Raw genomic sequence first — 19,591 nt, 5'->3', positions numbered from 1 at the left:
ATAACCTAGCCGACTGCCCATATAAAAAATCCACCCAAAGAGAAATGGAAGGACATCGACTCCGGACCTCATGTAGAAGGGTCGTCCTATCTACTAAGTTGAAGGCATTGGAGAAATCAACAGTAAGCATAGCCAATGACCCATCCGAATGAAACTGATTTAGAAACCTGTTCGCGCTATGAAGCACGGCTCTGCCCAACTGGGGACTCCCACCCCAAATTGAAAGTCACCGAGGTATTTAGCCATCTCCTTCCCGACACCCCTCTTAGCCACATTAGAGACCAACCGCCTCCAAATGGCCCAACGGCAATAGGTCTAATCCCATTGTCCGGTTTAAGCAACGGCGTAAGTGGGGCAGACGCAACAAACTCTACCAACACCTTAGGACACCTTCCCCCCCCCCCCCCCAAATAAATTAACCATCGCAGAGATAGCCTTGGGCAAACCATCCGCAATTGGAGACCCCTCTCCGCACAACGCATCTAAAATGTGTTGGGCTCGCAAACCGTCCCGCCCACACGAAGTCCCTTTAGGGAAAGACTTAATGCATCCAAGCACACTATCAACGTCCACGACAAGGGGAGACTCAGAAAGCAAGGAAGGGGGCATAATCGGAGGTGCCATGATGGGATGCTTAGACAACAAAGCGTTCAAAGTATCCTTACCGAAAGGTGCAACCCCTGAAGAGCATAATACCTTGACCGCAGCAGTGAAATGCCCGTCCCCAACTTTTCGCAAACATTGTTTAACATTGGCGCCCAACCCGGCGTTGTCAGACTCGGGTACAAACGCATCACCACCCGGGGCATCTCCTAGGGGTTGGTTAAAAAGCGATATAGGGAGCTCAAAGAAACCGTCACGGTCACCCCAAGCGGATAGTGACCGTTGAATAATTCGGCATTGCTCAGACTTTCTATTGCCAGACCTGCGTTGCTGACGATTAGAAGGTCTGAAAACTCGTAAGGTGCAACGTGGTAACAACAACAGTTTCACCCACGCCTCAACAGACTCTGGCATAGCTTCCACCTTACCCAGAGCACCCACTAAGGCTTGGGAAAAAGCCATACGACAACTATGAGGAATGTTTTTAACAGTCGTAATAGGAGGAGTGAAGACAGGCTCAAGGAGAGCTACATCCACCTCCACCCTTCCCACCGCGACAACTTCCCTCCCAACATGTGGCTTCGCAATCCCCACTATATATTCCTCCACATCTCCCGTGACACACTTATACCAGACCGACCCGTCATCATGATGGCACCCCCCGACGGAGAGCATGTGACTCCATACACGCTCCACACATCCACCTACACGAGACCTTTAAAGCCTCACCAACCGAAATAAACAAATCCAAATTTGTCGAGATCGTCTCCCGTAAGGTCTCTTTCTTGTCATCCGATGACAAATGAAGCCGCTTAATATGTGCGGCCAATCGAACCCCCTTGGACCCCCGGTAATCCATCCGGGCAACAGTGGAAGCCTCTAAACGGACACGGCCAAACAACCTCCTCAATCGCCCCGGTCATACCACCCCCGACCCACAAAACACCCCGGTAGCCACGTACCACACCAAGAAAAATAATAATAAAACAAAACTCGAGTTGAGTTTGAGGAATGAACACCCAAACCAAAGAGGAAGGAGGAGAGCAACCACCCGTTGCCCTCCCCTCCTCAAAACACCAAAAACAAATATTATTTCATTGAGACATTTTGTCGAACACCTGGCGGGCAAACTATTTTCTTCAAAATTTTAGTTGATGATGATTCCTTTTTGAATGTAAAAGTGAAAATGGGATTTGGGTTATTTTAGTTGAATAAACTCTTCCTGATCAATATTATTATTCCTTACCCTTTATGCTTTTGAAGTTAAGAATCAATAACTGTGTAGTGGTTATTATGGTTATGATGAGTAGAGAAATGTATTATAATATAATATAGATGAGTTAATTTTAATAAGTTAATTAGGAAAATATTCATGTGTTGCAAAAAGCACTCTTTGGCCTTTAGATTAGAGGCGCTTCACTGGGGAGAAGGATGAAAGTCACACCACTCCAAAAACAAATCATGTAAAATCTTTGTTTTAGATAAGTAATTATTTAGGTATGAAGAGTTTATTTTTGGCATGATCTTAATTTTATAAAGGTTAGTTTAAACTTTATAAGTCTTATCAATTGATCTCTTCTCATATAAACTTTGATATTTGTTGGATCTTGTTTTTTGCTGGGCACCAATTCGCATTGATATTTTACTTCTCTGTAGGTTGTCTTGGCAGCTTAAAATGAAACTAATCAGTTTCTTGAGAAATGTGTTCAGAGCTAAGAACGATCGATTTGCGGTCACACTGTGGGATAAATCATAGGTTTTATAGTTCAGTTTCAGTTTCAGTTATTTTTGTATGACCGTGGCAATGCATTGATACGACAATGACCTTATTTGTGAAAACCCGACAACTTTTAATCACATACAAAAGGGTTAACCAAATATGTATGTTAAATCCCCAGCCCAAAACTCAAACCATTTTCTTATATTAAAAATGTGTTTTTTGACATGCAAGTATGCATTTTTATGACACCTTAGCGACTAAGTGAGAAAATACAATATGATTTAAAACAATTCAAAAACACTTGAGAAAATCTCAAAATATAACTAAAAGAAATGTCCTTTAAAAAAATCGGCTCTAGTGTATGGGCACCATGGGCGGGTGTACCACGTACATTGCTTCTCCTTTTGCATTTTGGATGTATATTTGGCGTGTACCAATTTATTTCACATGGAACTTGAGACATGGCTATATATACATACCGTGATGGCCCGCCCGGTCATCCAAGTTTTATCGCAAGTATTCCCAAAAATTTAATTCATAGACATTTTTCTCTTTCATTCTCAAAAGAAAAGTGTCTCGCATATGTAACTCTCAACTTTAGTTTTGAAGGTTTTTACCCGACACACAATTGATATCCATGGACCTTAGATCGGAGATCATTGTCTTCAAAGCTCAAATGAAGTTGATTTATTTACTTGTTTAAAATATTAACTTTCAACTCCTCTTAAACTCGTATAACCGTGCTTATAATTTCTAATTATACTAACCTATCACATGATTTGACTTTATACGTTATTCATATCCATAGATATACATGACTGATCATTAAATCCATCCACATAATCCACACATTATATAAGAAGCTAAAACTAACCCAATATAATAGATGTAATCACAATTATTCTTAATAACATTTACCCGGGACATGAATCTTTCCCTTCTTTGGTAATGGTGGTGGAATGATCGACCTTGTGTTTGGTTCAAGGTTATACAACCAATTCACCATAATCATCTCTCTAGATGTATACAATGGCCATTCAATGAGTCACAAATGGGTTCATATTAAAGTTAATTTCTTTGGTTGGAGGTATTCTTTGGAGTCGATTACCAACCCGATCGAGAGGCTCTTAAACACTTACTTCGGCCATTTGCCCTATATGCCTTTGTCATGCATCATCGTCACTAAAGAGGTGTGTCCTTTCAAGGTATTTAAAGACATATATTAAAGGTTTGGACCAAACCACACGGACCTATACATAGTTAAATACATCAACACAATAACCTTTCGATCACCAAACCTAGCAAAAGTTAAAACGTCACTGAATTTTGAGAAAAAGCTAGTTAATAATAATAATAATAATAATAATAATAATAATAATAATAATAATAATGTAGTTATTATTAATTAAAGTTAATAAAAAGATGAGGCATCAACATGTGCAATTCTGTGCACAACAGCTTCACCATTTTTGTCCTTGTTCCTTTTTTTTTCACGCCCTCCCAAGCTCCCCTTCAGCCACTCCACTTGATAGTTGATACCCCACTCTCTCCATATGAATCTAGTGCATATTAATCCCTACCACTTACAAATAATTACATGACACAGACAGTGACACCACCATTTTTCTTAAATATACATCCATCCATCCATTATTTTGTAACAAACTTCTCATTTGATTTGACCCACCCACCTGTACGGTAAGTTTGAATTGAATTGATGATCATTGATCTAATTATCCATAATCAGTCAGTTTTCTATAGTAATATGCTGTTTCTTATGACGTTATGGATTCTATGTTACTTTGTTTCATCATCGATCTGGGTTTATATATATATATGCTTTGTTTTCTCATTAATTAATTTCCTTGCTCATTTTGATGGATTCATTTTGTTGATCATTTTGAAGTTACGTCTTGTTCGGGGCTGAGCGTTACCAATTACAATACCTGATTCTACTCTCAACAACTAAGCTTTTTTATTTTACCACGTCACGATACCTTATCACTTAAATTTTCTTATTTAGGCTACGTAATATTGCTTTCAATGCATTGCGTGGGTGGGGTTGTGAAATGATGATACAAATATGGGATCGGATTTGGTGAGTTGTCACGTCAAATATGTCATAACAAGTGTAGGGGGTTGTTGTAGATATTACAAAAAGAGTCTGTTAATTAGGTGGTTTGATATTTCTAAAAATTAATTACTGTATTAATTATACGTTTGAAGCCTCAAACTCTAGCTATATTAATTATACAAGAAATATATCCACAATGATATTTATTCTTAATTATTAGTGGTACCATTTGCATTGGCATTGTTGACGTCCACATTTTGGGGGTTGAATCGCGCGTGTTGTGGTTAGTATTTTAAATTAGGGTTTTACATATAAATGAGTGTATATATAATAATATTTACAACTTATGATGCATATTATTGTTTGTGGCCCTGATTGTATTTGTAGTGTGATTTGGATGCTCAACTTTTATGTACACAACTTGTTTGATGAAACACCGATGCTATTTCGGAGTTAATTGGAATAACTAATTGATGTATTTTCAGATTACTATGTTGATTTTGTGCATGTTATTCATTCAACCATATGTGGTTGGTTATGTTAACGGACGTTAAAACAATTAGTTAATAGTTTGAGCAGTAGTTCATGTGTATGCACGCACATCTTCATTTCTTTGTAACAAATGTGATTGAACTATTTCTGAACAAATGCAGATCATTGAGCCTATATATTAGATTTGAGAATGTCTCTGGATTTATTGACTCAGAACGACAGTGTGAAAGGCGTTGATAGTGACGATATTATCGATTTCTCAAGGTTGCTGGATAAGCCTAGACAACAGAACTTGGAGAGAGAGAGGTCGTTGGATGAGAAGTCACTTGTAGAGGCATCTCCCCGCCACCCTTCGTTAGCAGAAAATGGCAGACATGCAGTGGCGGACCCAGGATTTTTTGTCAATGGGGTCCCATATTTTCAGTGTTCAAATTTTTCGGGTCGGTCGTTGTTCAGGTCGGGTCGAGGCGAAGAACATAATAAAAAACAATATCATAATAAAACTTTTTTTTCAATCATCACTACCTGAACGGGTTAAAATGGGTCGGGTTGACACATAAACACTTTGTTTTCCCTTTCTTAAACATTTTTGAGATAGAACCTAGATCCACCCTTTCATAAGCATGTGTTGAAAACCATTAACTTAAACTAGTGAAAAATAAAACTGATATTTTTAAAGTGTTTGAATGTTTCTAAAGAAAACCATGCATAAAGTTGAAAACAATGATATGTATTTTAGAGGTGTTTGAATGTTTCCAAAGTTATCATTGCAACATTAGCAATCAAATGATTGATTAACACTAAAAATTAACACAAAAAACCAAAAACTGAGTCTTGTAAGACTTGAACCCATGACCTTTTAAAGATAAAACAAGGGACTTTCCACCAGACCACATCAACATTAATAGTATGGGTTCCATGTATTAAATCTTATGGGGTCCTCAAAAAATTTAATATACCGCTTCTAATAAATTTTTAAAAAACATTGGTGTCCCAGGACCCCGATCCACACTATGTGGGTCCGCCCCTGCAGACATGTGGATTTTGAGAGTGTTTTTTCACCAAGTAAACGACTATCCTTCAATTCCTCTAATGGCCATCATGGGCTTGAACCACACCCGATGTTTGTTGAGGCTTGGGAGTCATTAAGGAAGACAACGGTGTACTTTCGTGGCCAACCAGTCGGGACTATTGCAGCACTCGATAGTTCTGATGAAAAATTAAATTACGACCAGGTACACGCTAGCTTTATACTAACATTAACTTGTTACAATCTTGCACTATGCTAAAACCAAATGTGCCTCATGTGTTTCTCTTTAAATTACTAATAAATGTTAATTTGTGCATCTATAGGTGTTTGCGAGAGACTTCGTTCCAAGTGCGTTAGCTTTCCTCATGAACGGTGAACCTGAAATTGTCATCATCATCATCATCATCATCGTACTCGGTATATCCCACCAATAGCAAAGCTATAGTAGGGTCTGAGGAGGGTAAGATGTAGACAGCCTTACCTCTACCCCATAAGGATAGAGAGGCTGCTTCCGGTGAGACCCCCGGCTCGATAGTAGTTTTGCATCAAGCCTTGGACATAAGGCACATAGCACTCAATCATCGGGACACCGGCTGATCGGTGCATGTACCCTTGTCTTTCGGCTATCAACGCCACTACATGATGCCTGATTAACCGTCCGTCACTTTTAACGTTATTTTCACGAGATTAGTAAAATAACGTCAAAATTAGTGCAATTTCACTTTTGCCCACCCGAGGGTTCACACATATATACATCATATGTGCGCACCGCAAGCAGGGCTAGAACCTGAAATTGTGAAGAACTTTATTCTAAAGACTTTGCGGCTCCAATCATGGGAGAAGAAAATCGATCGTTTCCAACTAGGGGAGGGTGTGATGCTGGCTAGTTTTAAAGTGCTTCATGATCCTGTTCATGACACGGAAACTATAATGGCTGATTTTGGTGAGAGTGCAATAGGGCGAGTTGCTCCTGTTGATTCAGGATTTTGGTGGATCATACTGCTTCGGGCGTATACAAAGTCAACTGGTGACACTTCACTAGCTGAAATGCCTGACTGCCAGAAGGGCATACGGTTGATACTCGCTTTATGCCTTTCTGAGGGATTCAACACATTCCCGACTCTGCTGTGTGCTGATGGATGCTCTATGATCGATAGGAGAATGGTGCGTTTTCCTCATTTCTCTACATAGATTCATACAGAAATCAATGCTCGGGTAATCGGCAATAAAAAAATTAAGTTTAGAAATTCGAATTTTACAGACAGACATATTAATTAACATATTGGCCCTGTATGGATATTGCTGGTCAGGTCAAAACATAGCATTTTTTAGTATGAGTCCAAACGGGTCGTGCAGACCCGTGTTTTGAAGATAAGAAGCTAACGTTTATAATAAACCAATTTGGGGGTTTCAACTACTTTGGGCGAGTCCTGACTATGTTAGGTAGGATATATATAATCAATCATGGTCTTGTATGCAGGGTGTGTATGGATATCCTATAGAGATACAAGCACTTTTTTTCATGGCATTAAGATGTGCTTTAGTTTTACTGAAACAAGATGCTCAAGGGAAAGAACTCGTTGACACAATCGTGAAACGTCTTCATGCTTTAAGCTTTCACATGCGAAGCTATTTTTGGTTAGACTTGAAGCACCTGAATGACATATACCGGTACAAAACAGAAGAGTACTCGCATACAGCGGTCAACAAGTTTAATGTGATTCCCGACTCACTCCCCGAATGGGTTTTTGACTTTATGCCAACTTACGGGGGATACTTCCTTGGAAACGTGGGGCCCTCGAATATGGCCTTCCGTTGGTTTTGTTTGGGAAACTGCGTTGCCATTCTTTCGTCTTTGGCCACGCCTGAACAGTCAATGGCCATTATGGATCTTATAGAATCGAGATGGGAAGAGCTGGTTGGAGACATGCGAAGGTCTGTTATCCTGCCATTGAAGGCCATGACTGGAGGATTATTACTGGATGCGATCCGAAGAACACAAGATGGAGTTACCACAATGGGGGATCGTGGCCAGGTACATTTAATTCTCTCGCCGTGCCTGTTCATCGATGATGAGATGATCAAAAGTGACCTGTTTACTTATCAAAATGATACACTTGTAGTAATGATCGGTATTTATATTTGCTATATGTGGATGCAGTGCTATTATGGCTGCTTACAGCTGCATGTATCAAGGTGGGACGGCCCCAGATTGCGAGGAGAGCAATCGAAGTCGCAGAACTCAGGCTTGCAAAAGACGGGTGGCCGGAATATTACGACGGAAAGAGCGGGCGGTACATTGGAAAACAGGCGCGCAAGCATCAAACGTGGTCGGTTGCAGGATATCTTGTTGCTAAAATGATGCTGGAGGATCCTTCCCATTTAGGTATGATCTCACTTGAGGAAGACCGGCAGATGCAACCCGTCATCAAAAGATCAGCTTCATGGAGTTTCTGATCTTCGTATTAAAATTATTAATTCAGATTTTAATTAGTTGATTCTATTTTTAGATATATTTTTCAGTTGGTTTGTAGAAAGATCGATGCAGAATATTGTAGTTTCTTATTGCAACAATAATTTGCTTATAGCGTGGATTTCATTTACAAGTTATGATAAAAGGAAACCAATGTATCCATTAATCTTTTGTTTTAATTCTAATATCTTAATTAATCCAAGAATAACCAATCTAAGTTGGATTAATGAAGAACATAACAAAAAATAATTTTGATGATATATAGGTTCATATAAACAGATGCAATTGTCCTCATGAAAATATATCAATGGAAACTAATATTCATATCCATTTCCTATATATTAATACAAAATACGTAAACAAAGCTATAATCTTTGTAAGTATGAAGAACGAACCCAAATACAAGCGAGTTTCACACCCATCACATGCAAAATTGCTTTTCGTCCAAAATTATTTTTTGTTATGTTCTTCATTAATCCAACTTAGATTGGTTATTCTTGGATTAATTAAGATATTAGAATTAAAACAAAAGATTAATGGATATATCAATGGAAACTAATATTCATATCCATTTCCTATATATTAATACAAAATACGTAAACAAAGCTATAATCTTTGTAAGTATGAAGAACGAACCCAAATACAAGCGAGTTTCACACCCATCACATGCAAAATTGCTTTTCGTCCGTTACACATGACTTGTACACATATTATGTGATTTTGAGTAGCTGTGTACGACAAACACAATCATCACTACAAGAAAAGGGTGTTTTAGGGGCGACGGGCATGTTGCCCCTAATACTTTTAGGGACGACGGGTTGCCCCTAAAAAGACGCCCTTATTGTCTCGTCACTAATAACCCATGTGTCGCCCCTAAAACTGCACGTCGCCCCTAATAGGTATGAAAGTTTGAATTTAATATATCTTTCTCATTTATGTGTCGCCCCTAAAATGCACGTCGCCCCTGATAGGTATGAAAGTTTGAATTTAATATATCTTTCTCATTTACAAAGTTATATAAATACAAGAAGAATGTTAGAGTTTAGGAACTAAATTACAACTTAACATGGAAACAATCACGGTGTGATATTATACTAAAATATGCACAATTCAAATTTCAAATGTTATGTATTCTGGCTTGACTTCCCGCTATTAGATATAGGTTCAATAATAGGTGTCGCCCCTAAAAGTATATTTCGCCTCTATTGGTTTCGTCGCTAAAACGTTTTCGATTAAAATCACACGACACTCCGATAAATTATTAGGGGCGCCCCGTCGCCCCTAAAGGCCTCTGAAATTTATAAAAAATATATTTCATATTTCCGGCTATTTCCATATTTTTACGATAGTTTTATACAAACATTTGTCACAACGATTCATATATATAGATATCAACTTATAAAAGTACATAAATGTCAATTTACACGTACTAATTAAACAACATTTAAACCGATAGAGTAGCTAGTTAATTAAGATCCATACTTATCATTCGTCGCCCTCATCAATGTCATCCTCGTTGTCTTTGCTTAATTCTTTTTGGTGATTGTGATATTCGTCTAGGTGATGTAGAAAATTTGGATCTTGAAATAAGCTAGCACTTTGGGCCTACAAAATAAGATGAATATGTTGTAAGTAAACACATAAAAACTTAATACTACCAATATACAACACTTTAATACACTAATTAATATAACACAATAGAGTTTTAATCTATTAAGCGTCTTAGAATCATTTTGACCTATCCAATACTAATATATAATATGATGAATCAAGTTGTATCGGTCTCATTAGCATACCAAAAAACCAAATTACCAACACTATGAAATATGAACTTTGACCAACAATCATCTTTGGTTTTAAATACCGCAATGCGCTCCGATGCGTTTGGCCGCAAAATCCGATAAGCGATGCGAGTTGCGTGATGCGAGCGCATCATGTATGCGATGCGTTTTTATTAGAAAAATACTAAAAAAATATTATACCTAATAATTTTACTTCCAAATATTAAAAATAAGAAATTCAGATCATAAATGCAAAAAAGTGTTTACAGTATAACTAAAGACTCACTAATTAGCATTCTAAAATAAATAAAGACTATATAAATAGAAGAATTTTAGAATTTCTATAGCAAATAGGGGTTGAATTAATCATATATATAAGAGAACAAAAATAAAATAAAATAAAATAAAAAGGGTCTCTTGCAAATATGAGATTAAATAGGGATCAGTTATGACTTTTAAAGCTTGAAGAATATATTATAACTGGCGTCACCAACATGTCGACTCCCTCTCCAACCCTTTTCCATCATCTTCCGACCTAATTTCTGTTTGAAAAATTCCAATTCCATGTTGCACGCATCAAACCCATCAGCCATTACACGAAAATGGCGCAACATGTAATCTCTACGCATCATATGCTGCGATGCGACCAAACCTTCGCAACAACGCATTTTAAAACCAAGCAATCATCACAATTGTTGGTCTAATTTGACTATATGCACACATATAAGTTGACATCTATTTTTATTAAAATATTCTTCAGTCAGTTTTATAAAAATCAAATGACTTCATATTTTAATCTGATGATGAACAGCCATTAGTAGACCGTTTTCTGGCTTGAATTAACAAACACCAATGTAACCTCATATCTTCATAGTTTTCCCCACACCAAAAACCGTTTTCCAAACACATCGGTGTCTAACTACCTATATTATGTATTTATTAATAATCATAAGTAAATGCATTAACAGACTCACGGTGGTGGTGGTGCGGCTCGGTGGTGGTGATAGCTCGGAGGTGGTGTCCGGTGACGGGGAAAAGATGTTGACGGGCTCGGTGGTGAGCGGTGACGGGGAACGGTGGTGGTGACGGACTAGTGGTGTCGGAGCCGGCTGGTGGAGGTGACGCCTGAAATCGCCGGCAGGGAGGAGTGTATAAGAGTCTGGAGGGAAATGGTGAAAAGAAAGAAGGAAAGAGGGAAAACAATAATTGAGGGGTTTTAGGGGCGAACCGTCGCCCCTAATGAGGATTGTACGATAAAACACGGGCCGTCGATCACAATCCGTATCAACGGCTGTGGTTTAATATAATGCAGATCGGACTTGTCACCCCTAAAAGGGCCCGTCGCCCTTAATGCCGGGTATTCTTGTAGTGCATCATGTGTTGTGTATTCATCATCATTTATATGTATAGATTAAGTAGTTTACATTAACCAAGATGTGTGTTTATGTAGTTATTCATTCATGTATATACACTTATTTTTAGATTAAATCGATAGATGGTTTTGTAATTTTGTTAGTAGTGAACCACAATTGGTTTAATTATGAATATATATCTAGAGCAAGTGTATTGCTGCTTGTAAGATTACTTTGTGTCAGTGGTTGTCCAACTATTTTGAAGGCCTAAAGCGTAAGATAAATCGGGGCCTTTATAAAAAATTAGAGAGATGAAATTACATAATTTATAAGCTTACTTTGAGTGATTGTCGTGTTTTGTATATGAAACTACAAATTTTCAATTTTTGTTTTAAAAAAAAGTTTGATTTATATAAAATACACAAAGGAATATTTGTATTTAAACCATCCAACTTTTTTTTATCTCTTCCCAACACTGGAAAAAAGTCATGCAAATGAGAAAAAATTTAGAAACAAAGTGAATAAAAAGTGACTAGAGAAAACAACTAAATAAAAATTATTTCATTATGGATGGAATCGAACCTGGGTTGGGAATAACCACTAGGCCAGTACATAGTTTTGTTTTAGTTTCACTTTCACTTGCATTGTTTAAAAATTAAATATGATTTTCTACAAATTTATAAATATTAAAACTTTTTTAAACGGAGACTTATTTTTTCCGAAGGCTTCAAGCCATAGCTTCACCCTACATTACAAAGGTCAATTTATGAAAGTTCTAACATAGCTTGGATTTGATGTTTCACTTGGTAAGGTTTATAACATATTTTAGTATGAAAATGAAAACTGCTTTAAAGTTACGAGAGATGTTAGTATTAAGTTGGTACTTCTTACTAAGGATGAGCTTGGGACAGTACCTGGACCCGATTGTATTTGTATCAAAAATTAATAAAAACATGTATCAATACTTGTATCAAATTTTTCGGTATTGTACGGGTATTTCGGTACAATACCCGTTTTTGTACCATTTTGCCTTTTTATTTTCAAATCTTCGACGATCTTGAAATCGGTGCCGGTACGAGTAACAAACAACCTGAATTAGTCCGGCTATCGGTATTTGCACATGTATGTGAAGGGTATCAAGTTAGTACGGGTACCAAATTGGTCGTCGGTTTAATGATAAGATAGTATTGAAGAGCCCTAATTCGGTTGCCACTTTAAGTAATTTGTTTCTTGGTTCGAGTCCTAGATGTTATATTATTTAATTTTGAAGAAACGTTTGGTACTTGTTCGATAATAACATGGTTGGAGAATTTATTTTATATATTAAATATGAAGAATCCCTGTTAAACCCTTATATACTCCAAACAAATACAAAATATCATATGTACTCGTACCGTACCTGTACCAAAATTCCACAAAAATGATACCAATACCTGTATCGAATAAGTTAAATCAGTATGGGTACGATACGGGTACGAGTACGGGTATTTAGGACAAAATACTAATCTACCTTTTACCCATCTTTTTCACTTGCCCTACCCTAAACTTTCAAATCCTTCTTCTTTTTTACTTAAATCTTTTTTTTGTTTTTAAACGGTGTAGTGGACTATTGGGTAGTGACAGTCTTGAACCGGCCCGGCCTACAATATCATACCTAAATGGGAAGATCGTCTATCATCATTATAGCCACAATATGTGAGAGACAAATAAAATATATCTAAAAGACTAGAATGATGTCATTTTATTCTTTTAACTACAAAATTTAAGTAGCCAAAGTTAACATATCAAATTAGTTCTAGAGTTGAAACACCATTGGAGTCTTTGAAACACCTATATTCAATTCTAGAGTTGAACTTAGATCACACTAAATACTTTTTCTATTTTTCTTTATACATTTTCCAAACACAAATAAGAGTTAACAATGAACACCCAACACGTAAAATGTAATATGAAGAAATCCATATCCTTTTTTGAATCATGTAATCGTTAAAACACTGAGTCATTACAATTAACTTATACATAAAAGTAAACCATCAAATGACACTTAGTTTCCCATGATAAATTACACGAACCAACTAACACATCCATGATCGTATGTAGTGTTATTTCTGGATCCTGATGATGTGAAACTAAGTAGTACATAAATTAACATTAAGATAACCGCACACCTTTTACATGGAAGACGGCTGCAAGAGTGTGGAAGCGGATGCGAGTGGCTCGTGAACAACCGAGTTTGTAGAAACTGAGATCGGGTTTCCTTCTAGTTGGAGCATAATACTTCCTAGGACTTCCGTCAGAATCTTCTTGAACTCGTCTTCTTTAACCACCTTTCCGTCATCCACATCAAACATCTTGCATGATTCACTAATGACCTCGTCCATCTACATGCGTATTCATCCAAATGTATACACATTACTAAGAATTTGAAATACATCATTGGGCAAATACGTAATTAATTGGTGACACAAAGTTTTCTAACTTCAATTTGGTTATTTGGTAATCAGGGTTGTGGCCTTCTAACATGACACGAACCTAATGCAAAATTCGTGAGCAAGTCTAGTCTAAACAGATTTTGATAATTATTGGGTCGGATTAGCGGACACGTTTAGCTAAACAGGTCATGTTCGTGTCAACCCGACTGGTTTGAGGTTTGACACGTTTAACTTATTATTTTATTTTAAAAAAGGGGTTTCATGTAATAAATTAAAATTTTAGAAGTTCAAAAATAAGTTGGCATAGTTTAAACATAAATGTTTCAAAAAAATAAAAATTGGTTTGAGGTTTGACACGTTTAACTTATTATTTTATTTAAAAAAAGGGGTTTTATGTAATAAATTAAAATTTTAGAAGTTCAAAAATAAGTTGGCATAGTTTAAACATAAATGTTTCAAAAAAATAAAAATAATATGTAAATTTAGAACTTTAAAGTAACATAAAAATTTAATAGTTTTCTATTTCTAGTTAAATGTGTCTTATTGTCGTCAACCCTCAAAACACGACATGTGTTCAAGTTCATACAAGTGACATGAGTTTCACGTATATGTCAGGATCGACCCGCCTACTCATGAACACGAACCATTTAGGAACTCTTTTAAGTAAAAAATATTGGCTCCATGCATAAAAAAGTTAGTTTTTATAAACATTCTATAAGAAATTGTGATAACGTAAACGTAAAATTCTATAAGAAATTGTGATAACTTAAACATGACACAACACTTTCTTTTAATATAGCCAAAAAAATACAAAATGTTATTAAAGAAAGTGTTGCGTCTCGTTTACATTATCAAATTTTATGAAAACTTACATTTTGATGCATAAATTAAATATCTGTTAATGCAATACAAAGATGGTTATTTTGCTTTTGTTAGTAATTACTAATTACCATCTCAACAACTATCCGCTAGAGAATTTATTAACCCTACTCATAAAAATGTAGTTTTTATAGATAAAATTACTTTTTTACAAGAAAACTAACTTATTAACTTTTTTAATAGCCTAACCACACACAACACCATCTTTTAATAATCACGAGGAACAATTTTCTTTCTTTTTTTTTATCAATTGAATCCTTTGAAACAAGATGAACGTTGTCCAAAGTGAAGATTTAATGTATATAAACTCTCAAATTGTTTTATTCAACAAGTTAAAGTATTACTTAAATTTAATAGAATACCTGATAAACAGCACCAATAGGTGGCAGCCCAGCCGAAGAGGCCAGTTGATCAAGCGCGAGTCGTACACAATTCTTGGAGATTCTCCCATGGGGATCTTTTGGCAAAGACTTCACTGCTGTATCTAGTGTCTAAATTGCACATTATATGCAGCAACAACAAATTAAATGATAAGCCACCTTAAAGGGACATCCAAGATAAGCTTGACATGTTTGGTTGTGCAGAGTTGACTAGTTGACCCACTAGCTAACAACATTTTGTCTATATTTTATAGATTAGCAATATCTTAAATGCTATTAAAAACAAACTATTTACAATCTTAATCATAATTTCTGAATAAAATGATTAAGAGGTTGTGGGAGGCCTTAAGCCTTTTTTTTATTTATTTTATTAAACTGCGATATAAGTTATTTACAACTCTAATCCTAATTTACCATGAACACTTCTTTTTTTTTAACTTTTTAATAAAAATAACTAAAGCGCCAATTATAATTACAAAATAACACTCAAAACCTTTGACTAAATACTATTTAGGAGGTTTTATGCATTAAAATCAGACTTTAGGCAACTTTCAACAAGTTTGGCCAAAAGTGTCTATCTTTGACATTAAGAACGCGCAAAGTAAACCGTTCATAAGCAAATAGCATTAACTTATTAAAAGCTAGTTTAGCACTAGATCAAAATGAAGGCTGTATGATGAAAGCTTCAAGGTCAATAAGTTTTATTAAAAGAAAATAGAATAGCTGTAACCTTTTCCAGCTCAAACTTGTTGAATAGTAGTCTCCTGATGCCGGTTCCATCAAAGGTGTTCTCACTGTGAGCAACAATAACAGGCTGGTCCTTGAGCCGCTGAGCCACGTTCTCGGCTACCTTTTTAAACTCAACTAAGAATGTCTCTTGAGAAACCGGCTGGCTTTGACCAACACCACATGATTCTAGTGCTGGTGCTATAATGTTGCTCGTAACCTGAACCAAGAAAATGTTTCAGCGCCTAGAATTATGTTAAAAATTAGAAGTGGCAAGATGGTTTGTGGGTCAAGATACGAGTCAATGCACTAAGAACCTGCATCGACTCATTCTCCAGTCAATGGGTCGAAATTTCCCCCTTTACTGAAAACCATAAAAAAAATGAAAATTTTGATTAAAGAATTACCCATGAATCTAAAACCGGAGGCATCCCTTTATCTACTGTAAGTTTCTCAAAAGCCTTGTTAATGTAATCAGTCAGAGACCCATTAGGGATCTCGATTTCTGAGAATATAGAGGTCATCTCGGGTTCAAAACCCGGGCTGTCAATGAATTCCATTAAATCTTCTCCATCTATGCGTAGAATAACAATCGGGTCCCGCTTTAATCCCGCAGCCATCCCAATAAGAAAATCTGAAAGAACCTTTTTAAATTCTGTCTTGCTTACTTTCCTATCTTTACCATGAGTGAATGCACTAAGAACCTGCATCGCAAATTTTAAGATACAGAAAACATACACTTGTGTTGCATATATACTCAAGTTCTTATATATAAAACAGTGTTTTATTACCTAAAATTAGGTTCAAGAATGATAAAGCAGAAGATATACAGCAAAAGGACAGATTTACAAAGGCTTAAACTGCCTGCCATGAACTTTAATCACAATCAAATAAATATATAAGGTTGACCATTTTGACCCGACCAACCGCTTGTTGAAGTTAACAAGCATATATATATATATATATATATATATATAGCATTTTACAATGGAACATTGTACAACCAAATATCAAGTGGTTAGAACTTAGAACTAAGAACAGAAATTAGCATACTAAATAAGGAAAACATAACTGTCTTCAATTGTTAGATATTGTAAGTACTAACACTTGGTAGTGTTTTAACATTATAATAGTGATGATGTCATTTCTGGTAGGTCCAAAACATTCCTTATGTGTCTTAACGTATCTAACTATTAGGCAAGCTTTATTGATCCCGTCATCCTAATGTAGACGTGCACAAATCGGGTATTTAAAAAACCCGGAACCGGGTAGGAACCGGTTCCGGGTATGGTCAACAAAAGTCAAACCAGGTTCGGTTCCGGAACCGGTTCCGGGTATAGTCGGGTATTTGACCGGGTTTTGACCAGTTCCGGGTCGGGTTTTGACCGGTTCCTCCGGGTTTTTTCGGGTTTTTGACCTGTTCCTCCGGGTTTTTTCCACCGGTTCCGGGTCGGTTCCGGTTCCGGAACCGGCTCCGAGGAGAAATCCTATACCCGGTCAGGAACCGGTGCCGGGTATGGGTTAGAACCGGTTCCGGGTCGGTTCCACCGGTTCGGTTCCAAAACCGGTTATTTTGTGCACGTCTAATCCTAATGTGCTCTTGACAATGAGCAATTTGTAACATATTTGGGCCCTACTTATGTCATCAACTTCTACAGTACTACATATCATGATAATGGCCCACAACTTAGAATATAATTTTCGGTTGATAAAGACACAAAGTGACATTGATAATATAAAACATAAAAGTGCATAATTCCTATTAAATTCCTTGCTTCAAAATGAATGAAAAAAAAAAAAACATTAGGAAAAGGAGGATTATTTTAAACCTATCTTTTTAGTCGGTAATTTGTTCATTAATTTAAATTAAATAAAAGGTATTTATAGGTTAAAAGGTTTAGGATAAACCGACCATCTCAATCTTTGTGCTTTAGTGTACAACATAGTCAAGAAATGATATAATGTCAGTATGAAGATAATCTAAGTTAAAGCCCACTATGAAGTTAGCAATAGAGAAATATTAAAAAATGCACTCTAGTAGATGGTACCAGAAGTACAATTATCTAGACAATATATTGCCATTAAAGTCAAAAGACATAATCTCAACCAGAACCATACAATATATATATATATATGGTGACACTTCTATTTTTGGTGTCTACATTGCACTGTTTTTAACTTTTTATTAAGAATAATTGCAACAATCATACATGGTAAAAATCGTATCATTTCACAGTCAATATTTCAACTTTTATTTTATTTTTGATATAGAACATGCAGCTTATTTCTTGTAAAACAAATATACCATCTAATAACAGAAACTCATCAAGGTGAGGTGAGTGTAGTGAGGGCGTCAAAATGGTGATTTTGAGGCTGCAACACCATTACATAGGAGCGAAATGTGTAAGGACGAGAGGTTTTTGTCGCCCATATGCATATTTGTTATATTATTATTATATTTGTGTGTGAGATATATATACATGTATATATATGGGCTACAACACCATTACACCCTTAAAAAAAAAACCCACAATTTACTGACTGGACGCCACACGACGTAAATCACCTCATTTTGTAACACCTCCACTACACATATTCCTTGAGAGGGCTAAGTTCATTGCACATGATATGATAATTTATATAGTATTTTATTATACGAATTTGACCAAACAATTTACATTTTCGGCAATTTAATCATGCATATTTTGTATGCATACATGTGGCTAGAGATCTTTCTGGAAGCCACCTCTTCATCCATATGAATAGAGGTACGGTGTGCCTATATCCCACCCTCCTCAGACCCTACTTGTAGCTATGCTATTGGTCAAATTTCACTGGGTATGATTAATTAGTTGATTGATATTTTGTACGCATACAACTCAAAATATAATGGGACCCGCCCTTTTATCATCATCATCATCATCATAATCATTATCATCTTTCATACTCATTTATTTTTGTTCACAGGAAAACATCAGGTTCAATTATATATGAAGAAGAATATTGATAGATAGTTTAAATATTGTTTGAAGATTTAAATGTAAAGTTGTTGTTACTGTAACCAAAACACAATAATTTCATTTAGTTATGAAATAATATGATGGTCTAGGTAGGAGATGAAAATAAAAAAAAAAGGAAAGTAAATTACCTGAGCGTAAATATGATCTGAATCAGCTGAAGTTCCTTGGGCAGGCAAACCAAGGGCGGCACCGATATCAGCAACAGCAGGCTGCAACTCTTTAACAGAGAGATGGCCGTCACAGTCACGGTCGAGGTCACGGAACTTGTGATCGACGAACTTACTGAACACCTTATCGTTCTCAACCAACTCCATTATATCCGAACCGTCCATCACCTGATCATCTCCACTTTTCATCATCATCATCACAGGTCTTCTTCCCTTTTCTTTTTCTTTTTCAAAAAACAAGAACCTTGTGATATGCTATAATATACTATATATATGCTAGAGAGAGAGAGACATAAATCAATAATTACTGGTGGTTGTAGTTCGTTGAAACTCCTTATCTAATAAAGGGTGGGTGCCTTTACCCATCCTTGTTAGGCTGAGGGGTGTGGGGGTTTTAATGGGGGTTTTAGTGGGGGCTCCAACCAATAATATTATGACGTGTGGCAGAGAGAGAAACTGGAT

The 19,591-nt window shown here is 36.3% G+C and overlaps 1 protein-coding gene and 1 pseudogene across 2 annotated transcripts; one reads left to right on the top strand and one right to left on the bottom strand.

Annotated features, from left to right (window-relative positions):
• Positions 1-5,079: 5,079 nt before the first annotated feature.
• On the top strand, positions 5,080-8,386 carry LOC143595414 (putative alkaline/neutral invertase B; annotated as a pseudogene). Its single transcript, XR_013146520.1, has 6 exons — positions 5,080-5,243; positions 5,887-6,124; positions 6,243-6,291; positions 6,698-7,083; positions 7,400-7,954; positions 8,081-8,386. The product of XR_013146520.1 is annotated as a putative alkaline/neutral invertase B (transcript).
• Positions 8,387-13,515: 5,129 nt separating this feature from the next.
• On the bottom strand, positions 13,516-19,317 carry LOC143595415 (uncharacterized). Its single transcript, XM_077074439.1, has 5 exons — positions 19,091-19,317; positions 16,350-16,646; positions 15,947-16,162; positions 15,199-15,327; positions 13,516-13,906 (listed from the first exon to the last, which is right to left on the bottom strand). The coding sequence occupies exons 1-5, from the start codon at positions 19,292-19,294 to the stop codon at positions 13,697-13,699; spliced, it is 1,056 nt and encodes a 351-aa protein (XP_076930554.1). The 5' UTR covers positions 19,295-19,317; the 3' UTR covers positions 13,516-13,696.
• Positions 19,318-19,591: the final 274 nt, after the last annotated feature.

Source organism: Bidens hawaiensis, unplaced genomic scaffold (genome assembly GCF_021521415.1).
Source record: "Bidens hawaiensis isolate Kalapana, Puna unplaced genomic scaffold, B.hawaiensis_p1.1 tig00045116_1, whole genome shotgun sequence".
Lineage (NCBI taxonomy): Eukaryota > Viridiplantae > Streptophyta > Magnoliopsida > Asterales > Asteraceae > Bidens > Bidens hawaiensis.
The sequence above is the reverse complement of the archived record's forward strand: the minus strand, read 5'-3'. Positions and strand labels throughout refer to the sequence as shown.

Excerpts from the sequence above, each read along its gene's own strand:
- LOC143595415 (XM_077074439.1), bottom strand. The coding sequence starts at position 19,294 with ATGGACGGTTCGGATATAATGGAGTTGGTTGAGAACGATAAGGTGTTC. Across the intron at positions 16,647-19,090 it reads CAGATCATATTTACGCTCAG|GTTCTTAGTGCATTCACTCA; the intron begins GTAATTTACTTT and ends TTTGCGATGCAG. Across the intron at positions 13,907-15,198 it reads CTATTGGTGCTGTTTATCAG|ATGGACGAGGTCATTAGTGA; the intron begins GTATTCTATTAA and ends ATACGCATGTAG.